The sequence below is a fragment of the Mustela nivalis genome, assembly GCF_964662115.1.
Source record: "Mustela nivalis genome assembly, chromosome: 12".
Classification (NCBI taxonomy): domain Eukaryota; kingdom Metazoa; phylum Chordata; class Mammalia; order Carnivora; family Mustelidae; genus Mustela; species Mustela nivalis.
The window spans coordinates 68,922,199-68,933,684 of record NC_139031.1 but is presented as its reverse complement, the minus strand read 5'-3'; the positions used below and the strand labels follow the sequence as shown (position 1 = coordinate 68,933,684).

Genomic DNA, 11,486 nt, shown 5'->3' with positions numbered 1-11,486 from the left:
GACGACGGGGTAGCCGGACAGCAAGGAGAGGCTTGGGGACAGATGCTTGTCCTGAATGGAGACTGCTTCTGAGAACAGGCTGACTGATGTATTAACCCGCCCGTTAAACTGCCCATCAGGGCATGCCTACTGTGTGCAGGGCAGAGAAGAAACACAAAGAAGAAGAAAGCTCAGCTTCCTGTCCTCGCATGCTCACAGTCCCCTGGAGGAGACATGAATGCAAAGGAAGGGACAGAGCAGGGAAGCTATGTCAGGAGGTTGGAGAACCGGAGAGGCATCCTGAGCCGATTCTGGAGAGGACAGGCTGGGGTGGGAAGCTTTGGGAGGGAGCACATTCCAGGGAGAGGGAACAGCCCAAGGACAGGGTACGGTTTGAGAGCCGTGGGACACCCGCACAACAAAGTGATGGCATTGGGTTCTCACAGGGAAGGTATGTCTGGAGTGAGAGATGGACAGCATGAAGCCCCTGCTGAGGATGAAAAAGAAAAAGGCTGGCAAGCATATCTGCCTGGGCACTCCTCTCCTGCACCTGCTGGCAGTGTCACAGGTCCCACTCACGCTCTGTCCCATCCACAGTCTCTCTCCCTAGTTTGTTCTGCGTAGATGATTTGAGTTAATTAACATTTTCCCAAGGTTACCTGTCAGGAGGGTATAACCAAAGACTTGACTGATCTGATAAAAAAAAAAAAAAAAAAGCTTCGTCTTCCTCTCCTATTGGACTCAGAATCAACATTAACCCGGCACTTACCAAACGTAGAAGTGTTTACAACCTCACATGTACTAACTTACCGACTCCTCACTGTGATCCTGGGAGGGTTGTGTTCTTGTCATCCTCGCCTGACAGGTAAGTAAGCAGAGACGCAGGTGCTCTGCCCTGGAGCTGCACAGGACAAGGGTCTGAGTGCCCAAGGAGTCCCACAGTAACCATACCCACCAGGACACAAAACAAGATGCACAGTATTCTCTTTGAAACCAGGCTGTCTTTACAGCGCTTGCTGGCTCTCTATATCACACACACACACACACACACACACACACACACACACACACACGGTGAGTAGAATTTTCTCAGGCATCCCCGCAGGCACAGATTGTCTCTGTGTACAGTTGAACCCTTTCCCTGCTTCCAGGTTGAGTCTCTCTCTCTCTGATTTTATTTCAGTCTGAGATCTCTCACTGGCACCTGGGCACTGGGGAGCCCAGCCTGGATGGTTGTGGTTCATGCTCTTTCTGAGGTCCCAGGAAGGAAGCAGGGGATTGGGTTACGGACTTCATTGAGTTGCCTTCTTGAGTTCTTTCCTCGCACCCATTCCCTCACCTCCCAACTTGCCCCTCCGCTCCTGGCCCCATCACATTCTTTGCCTAGCAGCCCTGTTTGCAACCATGGTACATGGCTCTATTATGCTCTAGCGCAGTCTGCACAGGACTTAATGGCTTTGCTGCTTGGAGAAGCCCACTTACTGACTTAGGAAAAGCCAAGCACAAGAACTGATCAAATCTTCACACAGCCCTGAGGTGGGCAATACCATCCTCACTCGACAGACAGTGACCAGATCTGCGTGAGGATGTCCAGCCACCAGTCCTTGAAGGAGACCCAAACCACTGTACACCGCTATCTCCAGCTAGGAGAGGATTTTTAAGGCTGAAAAACTGCTGTTGTTTCCTTTTTTTCCCACTAGATATTTTCTTTTCTTACTTTTTTTTTTTTTAAGATTTTGTTTATTTATTTGACAGAGAGAGAGAGAGAGATCACAAGTAGACAGGCAGGCAGAGAGAGAGGGAGAAGCAGGCTCCCCTCTGAGCAGAGAGCCCAATGCAGGGCTTGATCCCAGGACCCTGAGATCAATACCCACGCTGAAGGCAGAGACTTAACCCACTGAGCCACCCAGGTGCCCCTCCCATTAGATATTTTCTTTTTCTTTTTTTTTTAATAAAAGGAGCAGATGATGTAGTGAAAAAAATTCAAACAATACAAAACGAAAAGTGAAAGTCTCCCTCACCAATTCTGTAACCATACATTGACAACAGTTTTCTAATGGACTAAAACAAGTATTCATCACACACGTACAGCTTTTAAATTTACATAAAGTGATCATATTTTATACATTGTTCTATAAATTGCTTTCTTTCCTTTATGCTTTCATATCAGCCCACAGAAGAACCTCAGTTAGTTTCCTGTGTCACCCAGGATGAAATCCAAAGTCTTTAGTTTGGCCAACATAATTTTTTTTTAAAGATTTTATTTATTTGACAGAGATCACAAGTAGGCAGAGAGGTAGGCAAAGAGAGAGAGGAAGAGAAGCAGGCCTCCCACTGAGCAGAGAGCCCGATGCGGGGCTCGATCCCAGGACCCTGGGATTGTGACCCGAGCCAAAAGCAGAGGCTTCAACCCACTGAGCCACTTAGGCGCCCCATGGCCAACATAATTTTGATGCAAAAATTTGACAAAGATATTATAAGAAAGGAAAATTATAAGCCCATCTTACTCATGAACATAGATGCAAAAAATCTTAAAATTATTAGTAAACCAAACCCAGCAATATGTGAAAAGGATAGTATATCACAACCAAGTTGGGCTCATTCCAGGAGTTGTAATGTTAATTTAACATTCAGAAATATATCCCTGTAATCAACACATTAACAGATAAGGAAGAAAAAGTATTATGATAATCTCACAGAGAAAGCCATTTGATAAATTGTACACATTTGTTATACAAATAGAAATAGAAGGGAACTTTCTTAACCAAAGGGACTCTACAAAATCTATGATGGCAGAAGTCAGTGTAGCTGTTATCTCTGGGTAAGGGGCAAGTGGGGGTTTTGTGGGGGTAACATTCTATTTCTTGATTTGGTGGTTAGAGTTACTTTGTGATACAAGAGGTTAAAAAATGGAGTTCTTCCTGATGATCTCAGAAGGGTGGAGGGCATGACTGGAAGCTATGGAACTGACAAAAACAGGAGATGGAGATGTAGGCTGCGAAAGAATGGAGGAAACAGGGTTTGGGTGTTCATGTGGATGTTGACCCAACCCAGGATGGTGTCCTATGATGGAGAGGAAGCTGGTGAGCCAGGGGTCAAGGTTCTCTGTGAATGAGAGGGAGTAATATGTGGGTGAAGTACAAAGAGAAGTATGCACTAGGAGATGGAGACATGCATTAGGGTGCAAGAAATTTATGTAGAAGATGATTACAACCTCACATGTACTAACTTATGGACTCCTCACCGCGACCCCTAGACGCCTTTCACTGGGTGAATGGTTCTAAAACAAGGAGACAACAGTCTTTATCTATTTTCCTCAACCACTTTTACAGTTGGTCTTAATTCCCACGAAGGTCCTGGAAAGTGGTTAGTATTTCGTTCTACTATTGGGGAAACCTAGATTCAGAGCAAGAATGCCTGAGCCACAGCCCAGGCCCCAGGGCTCTTTGAGGGCCTTGGGATGTGGTGTCAGAGCAGAAGTTGTGTCTGCCAAGGATAGGAATCATGGTCCCTCCATTGATCATCAGTTTAAATAAAATCGGGGTAGTAGCTTCTTTCAGGGTTGTCAGAAGCACTAAATGAGGTTTTGTGACATCGTAGGCATTCAATACAAGTTTTCTTCTTTCTCTCCCTGGGCCATGCCACCAGCATATTCATTGGGATGTCTCCAAGTGTATCAAGTCTCGAAAACCCAGGATCCTGAAAACAGGTATGCAACCACTAAGCTACGAAGTGAGGCTGAAAAGCAGAGACTCCTTTCCCTGGTGAGGCTTGTTCTGGAGCCACATTAAAAAGAGGGGAGCTGGCTTGTCATAATGCTCTCTTGGCCAAACCCGTTGTCTTTCCACTCTGATGCTATCACGGGCGTGCTGATCAGAGGCTACAGGATCTTTGATAACATCGTCACCCAATGGCTAAGGCACATGTGCTTGACATTGTCGGCTTTAAACCTGTTTCCACTTCTAATGCATAAATGTCCATGGATACAACTCATATAAACAAAAGTACTTGAGGGTCTAAATTATAATTTTTAGGAGTGTAAAGGCGTCCACAGCAGGAATGTCAGATTTAGCAAATAAAAATCCAGCACACCCAGCTAAATCTGAATTTCCGGTAAACAACGAATGCTGCGTGGGATACACGCATATCAAAATATTAATCGTTGCTTGTCTGAAATTCGAATTTAATTTGGCGTTCTGCATTTTACCTGCCAATCCCACGCCCAAAGCCAAAAACTGTGCAACATCTTTCCCCAGAAGGCTACCAGGTCCGAGCTACAGTCCACCTCAGACGTTCCGGACGGGGCACTTCCGGTCGGGGGGCTGCGGAGGCCGGCGCCGTTCAGGCCCCACCCATCGCCGGAAGCCTTCCAGGCCAGGCCCCGCCCCCGGGCCCGCCTCCCGGCGCTGGGGGCCGCCCGCGGCTGTTGCCGGTCGCAGAGCGGGTGGAACCGCCTTCCCGCCTCCAGGGGGCAGCGGCCGCCCTCGGGTCCCTGCGTGGACAGCTCGGCGGCCGCGCCGCTCTTCCTGTCGCTGGGAGTGGCGGGCCGACCAGCGGGCGGCCCGGGCCGGCGGTCGCCATTCCCGTGTCGCTGCGCCCGCGGGGGCCGCCCGAGCCCGCCACGATGCCCCTGGGCCTGAAGCCCACCTGCAGCGTCTGCAAGACCACGTCGTCCTCCATGTGGAAGAAGAGCCCGCAGGGGGATATCCTCTGCCACCACTGCACGGGCCGGGGCGGCGCGGGCGGCGGGGGCGCCGGCTCGGGGGCGACTGGTGGGACTGGGGGCAGCAGCGGCGGTGGCGGCTTCGGCGCGGCGACCTTCGCCAGCACCTCGGCCGCCCCTCCGCAGAGCAACGGGGGCGGGGGCGGCAAGCAGGTGAGTTCCTTCGGCCCCTCTGGCGGGCGGAGGCCGACCGGGCGTGGGATGGGCGGAGATCAGCCGAGCGGGGACGGGGCGCGCGCGTGGGCTCTCCCGGATCACGGTGACCCTGCTAGAGAGGTGCGCCTGCTCCCACCCACGATGAGATCTTCCCTGATTTGGCCCATTCTAGCACCTTTTGTTATAGTGGGAATTTGGAAATGTAAAGAAGCAAGACAATTTAAAACCCTTCAGAAATCCCCGTCGTCGTAATCACATTTGCGGTAGTAACCAGACCTCTCAGTACACACACGTATACACACACGTAAACGGGTCATGCTACTGGACCCACTTTCCCTGTTAAAGTTTATTTAATTAGTTAATGTTATTAAGTGAGATTACCATGTCATTGTTTTAATTGGCAGCGTAAGTATTCCATCGTAGAAAGGTCCATACCTATCCCGCTCCCGGGGGTTGGGGAGCTGAGTTGTTAAGGGATGTTCTGCACTATAAACACAACAAATAGTTCTTGCCTTGGCCTAGACTTCCTGGCCCACCTCTCCCGTGACCTATTGTAAGTACTTCACACCTTTTTGGAGGCTCTGGAGATGCTTGTCTGGGGCCCTCCCTGTTTTGATTAGCCCAGTTCTGGGATTACAACAGGGTAAATAGAAAAGCCACATTCTTACTTAATTTTTAAATAGCATTAGGTGGATACTCTGAAGTCCTTGTAAGATGGTGGCATCGGGACAGCAATCTTTCTGCAATTTTATTTATCTTTTTTTGTTCTTTAATTGTTTATGTAACAGAGTAAGCAGGAAATTCACAGGAGGTCTGCTCGGCTCAGAAACACTAAATACAAATCTGCTCCAGCTGCTGAAAAGAAAGTTTCCACGAAAGGAAAAGGGAGAAGACATATTTTTAAATTAAAAAACGTAAGATGATTGTGGACAGTGTCTTACAGTAATGGCATTGTGTGTGTAGTGTGTCCTGTCAGCGCCTTCATCTCTCATCGGTTCTTCCGGCATTTCTGCGGTATTCTGGGGAGTGGTCCGCACTTCCTAAAAGTGAGCTCTGTTGCTGGAAGCTTACTATTTATAGTTAATAATATCCATTCTCTTTTTTTAGCTTATAATTTTTTCCACTGGAAAATATAAAATTTGAGTCTAAAAGAAACATAAACCTTGAATGCATCTGATTGCGTCCTTTCCGCAAGGAGATGGGATTATGTTTCTTGATATGGTCGGATATATTAGGAGAAAATTTTTTTTTTTATTCTTTAAAGATCAAAATAAATAATACTAGAACTCATTTATTTCCATATTTGTTTGTTATTACAGCCCCAGAAAATGTATCTTATTGACTTATGATAATCAGTTGATGAATGTGAATCAAAAATATTGCCAAACCTTTCTTCTACAGTAAAAACTGGATGGTTGGAAAAACTTGTGCTGGGGGTAGTTGAAAGCACCTGTTTTTGTAATAAACTCTCAGTACTTTTGTATCACAAGGGGAAAATGGTCATACACAGTGGATGGTGCTTTGTAGCCTACTTTTTTAAACCTCAGGTTGGTGTTCTTTCCTTTCAGAACAGGAATGCTTCCCTTACCAGTGAAGGCATTTCTGAAGATGGGCATATTCATTTGTGAAACATAAGTAAATTCTTGTGCCGATTCTTAATCAGAATAGTTGCCCTTAACTGGTTTAAGACTTTTATAATTTGGTTTTCTTAGAATGAGGCACCTCTTGACAAAGCGTGTTAAGTAAATGCATGTGACTATAGGCGTATCGCTCACACAGTTTCCTCCTCTGTGTGGCGGAGTCTGCTCTGCAATTATTTTAGTATCTGTTTTGCTAGCAACCCCTCGTCAAGGTTGTTCCCAAGACACGTTTGGGGAGACCTGGTTTTTGTGTTGTGGCATGTAAGCATGTACTACAGCTTAAGAAGGGATGGCAGTAATGGCTGGGTGGTGGCAAACGACTTAGTACTCTAAGGAAGTTTCATGTAAGCTGAGTTCAGCCTCACTGGAAAGTTACTTCTGATGACTAGCTGATCCCCAGGTGGTTCCATTGTTCAGTTGAGATGGAAAACGTCTTCAAGGAGACACTTTTTCACCTTGTGTTCACCTACACATGTTTTATGCCTTCCACTCCTGTTATGGCCAGGCCTTCAGAGCCAGGATATTGTTTCCAACCCAATGTTAGTATGTAATGAAGCTTCGAGAGCACTTGAGATAGATCTCAGCAGCAATGTTAGAAGCTTATGCTTTAGTTCTCAGAAACTTTTTAAGCTGATGGTAGTAGAAATAGCCATAGAATTACTCAGACTGTGCTTTGCCACAACATTCAGAAAATCATTCAGCTTTTTATTGCACTTCTTGTCAACGAGCAACAGATTTAGTATTTCTTAAGTCATAGAACTCTTGTATATGACTGGAAAAATGCCTATATATGCTACACACACATACACACTAGGAATGTGCTAATATTTTTACTTTATTTTTTTTCCCCTAGCCTATCAAAGCTCCTGAGTCTGTTTCCACTATAATCACTGCAGAATCAATCTTCTACAAGGTAAGCATCTATAGAGTTACTGAGGGACAATTTGGGCTTGTTGTATGATATGCTGCCAAATGTTGGATTTGTCCAAATGTCTCTGCTCCTCTGTATAATGTGTGACTATTCTTTGGTCTTTTCTTTTTTTAAAGGTTTTATTTATTTATTTATTTATTTATTTGACAGAGAGAGAGAGAAAGAGAGACAGTGAGACAGAACACAAGCAGGGGGAGTGGGAGAGGGAGAAGCAGGCTTCCCAATGAGCAGGGAGCCTGATGTGGGGCTCCATCCCAGGACTCTGGGATCATGACCTGAACTGAAGGCAGATGCTTAACGACTGAGCCACCCAAGCACCCTGTATTTTGTTCTTTTCTAAGCTAGTTTTCCCCGTACGTGGAAGGTATAAAACATTTCATCCAGAGCTGAGATAGGAGGGGTAGTTGCTTATTGAAACATGGTATTTTTAAGTATTTTAAAATGCTGTTGTATAGTGTGGAGTCATGAAAGCATGAGCCACCTACGTCACTGTGACAGTCACTGTGGGAGACGCACAAAACAGGGACTTGGACGAAAGAGGGAGTAGAGACTTGATATCTAGTGGGTTGGGGAGGCAGAGAGATTCTAAAATGCCTTTAAGCAGAAGTGAGAGGAATTAGGACAGTAGCGGGGATTAACATCTACTAGAAGCAGATGGTGAGAGAGAGTCCAAAATATTTTGATAAAAGAGTGAGGAAGTCAGGTTTCCTAGGGCCAGAGCCCATAGACAACCTGCTCCTTTGGCGGGAGACATGACATATCATTATTTTTGAACCAGAAGGCTTAGGAAAGGGGTTGCAACACAGAAACAGCTTCCAAAGCCTGGCGGTCCTGACATAGGCAGCAGCCATTACATGCTGTTGATATTTTGGGGTATGAACTATTTTGTGGGGGGCAATGGCACGAGTTAGTGCTTCATAGCTGACCCAAGTGGACCAAACACTGAAAAACTCAAGTGTGATACTCTGTGTGTACCTTTTATGTTGTCAGTAGCCCAGAATCTGTGTAGTCTAGAACAGCCTCTACAGGCAGACATTGCTCCTATGTTTCCAGCATTTCAGGCATTGCTCATAATAAAGCAGCTAAAGTTTAGTATGTGCTTGGTGTGAGTCAGGCCCTGAGGTGAGCGCTTCATAGGCTTTACTTCATTCTTTGAAATAAACTCCACTCCATGAAGTGGAGTGCTACTGTTATCTCCATTTTATGGATGAAGAGTGAAGCACAGAGAATTTCAAGAACTTGTTAAAGATTCTCTCACCAACAAGTCGTGGAGCGAGGCAGTCTGCTGGCAGAGCTCAGCTCCTCACCCCACTGGCAAGTGGCTGTGTGACACTGCATTGAGACCAACCTCTCTGGTGTTTCTTCATCTATGAAAGAGGGGTTGTAAATAGCAGCCATTTCAGTGGGTCAAGCGAGGTCCTGTCTGTTAAGCACTTAGCAGAGTAAGCACTCAATGAATAGTAGAAATTAGCATCATCAGGTTTTCAAATTTGTGTATCACTCTCAATGCTGAACATAGTTTACAGATTAAGTCCAGAAGCAACTGGTTGGGAGGCACATGGCTGGCTCAGTCAGTAGAGCATACAGCTCTTGACATTGGGGTTGTGGGTATAGAGATTACTTACATAAATAAATAAACTTAAAAAAAAAAAAAAAGCAGCAACTGGTTTGGCTAAGGATTTAGTTAACTAATGATTTCCAGGCATGTCTCAACCAAAAGGCAAAAGGTGTGTGGAACCTGTTATTAAATGTATCGTATTTTTTTTTTTAAGGTTTTATTTATTTATTTATTTGAGAGAGAGAGAGCGCGCATGTGCCTGCTGTAGGGCTCTATCCTAAGACCGGGAGATCACTACCTGAACCAAAGTCAGACGCTTAAGTGCTTAACAGACTGAGCCACCCAGGCACCCCACAAATATTGTATTTCTTTTTGCTGTCTGCCACCCCGCCCCTGTTCGTTAGACAATAAGGACAAAGTGTAACAAAATGTTGAGGTCCTGCTACCCATACACAGGATTGCAGAGGCTGCTGCTGCAGGTAGCACTGGGGCAGGAGGGCTTAGGAGGTCATTGCCATCTGCTGAACTCGAGCCCAGATCAGGCATGCCAGAGGGAGCTGAGTGCAGCCGCTGGGTCTGACAGCCAGGAGTATGGGCACCCAAGACCCCAAAGGGTTGAATGGCCTCCCTGTGGCAGAAGAGCCTCATGAATAGCTCTGCTTCCTCCTAATCCGGTGTTCACAGTATTGCATTGATCTTCTTTCTCTTCTGCCAGAAACCCTGAAACCTCCCTGCAAATGAAGGGACTCCCTAGATTAAGTGCCTTAGTCATGATTAGCGCTTTCTGTATATCCATGCACAACACAACACAGACTAATAAACAGTTAACCAGGTTTTAGGTACTGCTTGCCACTGGAATTTTTTTTTTTTTTTTTGTAAGATTTATTTATTTAGGCACATCTGGGTGGCTCAGTTGGTTAAGCATCTGCCTTTGACTCAGGTCATGGGATGAAGTCTCATATCCAGCTCCTTGCTCAGCAGGGAGTCTACTTCTCCTTCCTCTGCCTCCCCTTGTACTCTCTCTCCCTCTGCCTCTCAAATAAATAATAAATACATAAATAAAATCTTATTTTAAAAAGTTTATTTATTTTTGAGAGCATGTGAGCAAGCAGGGAGGGGGGCAGAGGGAGAAAGCATCTCAAATGGGCTCTGCACTGAGCACAACCCTGAGATCATGACCTGAGCCGAAAGTAAGAGTCCAACACCCAACTAACTGAGCCACCCAGGCACCCCTGGAATCTTTCAGTAAGACATTGTCTTTGCCTTGCAGTTCTGTTTCCACACTATTATGTATTTTGAGTTAATATTCATTCAGCATATATTTGAATGTCTATGTTAAGCAAGACCCTCTTAATCATTTATAATTTGGGAATAATGATTCTACGTGTGGACAAAACAAACTATAAATGCAAAGTATTTATGTGACAAATTACTAAAACATTGAGTAGTGGCTCCAAGGACCAGCTGATGATGGATATGAACTACCAAGTAGCAGATTGTGACCCACATTGACTCTGCCTGTCTGTAGGCGATCCACATGCAACACAGTTGAAGGATCCACCAGGAAAAACTCCAGTCACCGCTCACTCACTGGAAATATTTCTTCAGAATTATTTTTATGGTTGAAGGGCACACTCCAGCAGCTTTGCCTCCTGCCAAGGCCCTATTTTGATGGAAGCCATGATAAATCACACTTGGTTCCTACAAGTCAAGGTTACTTTTGCCGACTGAGAACCACACCCACCTAAGGGAGTGCTGGGAATCATAAAGATTTGGATCAGCCATTATGGATGTTCAAGGGAGAAATTATTTCCTTTTGAAGACCTAGGGAACTAGACATGCAACAGATGACACAGTCAGAGTCATAAGGAAGGCTTGACACAGACAAAACAGATGAGTTAGTTGGCTGCGAAGTGGAGCAGCGATAAGACCTGAAGCCGTGAGTGCTGGAAACGCAGGTAACTCTTTTGGGCAGATAGCTGAGTGAATGGCAAGGGACCTATCCTGAAGAATGGTTATAATCAGAGGAGTTTCTCTCGTTTCTTTGGGTTTGAATGTGTGGTGTCCATTTTCTTTATGGGTGGCCGAGGAGGAAGGAGTGTTGAACGTATTCTCATCAGGTAAGCATTGCTTTTCAGTATAGGACAGAGATGCACCCTGGAGCCAGTGAAGGAGCCCCAGCTGCATTCCTGCCTTAAGTAGTCTTCAGTAAGGTCACTTCCCCTTTCTACAGCTCAGTGGCTGTAGCCCAAAAAATAGGGAATATCATTGTTCTGATATAAAATCAAAGTGTCTTTATAAAAATGCTTTCTCCAGATGCACGTTTTCGGGGTTGTGTATAATTTTTATTTAAGAGTGAACAACTTTAGAATTGGTATCCAGGGCCCCTGGGTGGCTCAGTCAGTTGAGCGTCCCAATCTTGATCTCAGCTCAGGTCATGATCTCAGGGTCGTGAGTTTAAGCCCCATTCAATGTGGAGCAAACTTAATTCTCTCTCCC

The 11,486-nt window shown here is 45.6% G+C and overlaps 1 protein-coding gene across 2 annotated transcripts in view; it reads left to right on the top strand.

Annotated features, from left to right (window-relative positions):
• The first annotated feature begins 2,284 nt into the window (after positions 1-2,284).
• Positions 2,285-11,486, top strand: part of GATAD1 (GATA zinc finger domain containing 1) — a 13,142-nt gene continuing 3,940 nt past the window's right edge. Inside the window, exons 1-4 of one of the 2 annotated variants that reach the window (XM_082692629.1) lie at positions 4,491-4,855; positions 5,647-5,772; positions 7,352-7,411; positions 10,516-11,480. In XM_082692629.1, the coding sequence (XP_082548755.1) occupies positions 4,604-4,855; positions 5,647-5,772; positions 7,352-7,411; positions 10,516-10,539 (462 nt within the window). In that variant the 5' untranslated portion in view covers positions 4,491-4,603 and the 3' untranslated portion in view covers positions 10,540-11,480. Of the gene's footprint in view, positions 4,856-5,646; positions 5,773-7,351; positions 7,504-10,515; positions 11,481-11,486 lie in introns of those variants that run through there. The other variant, XM_082692628.1, reaches the window with a different exon arrangement.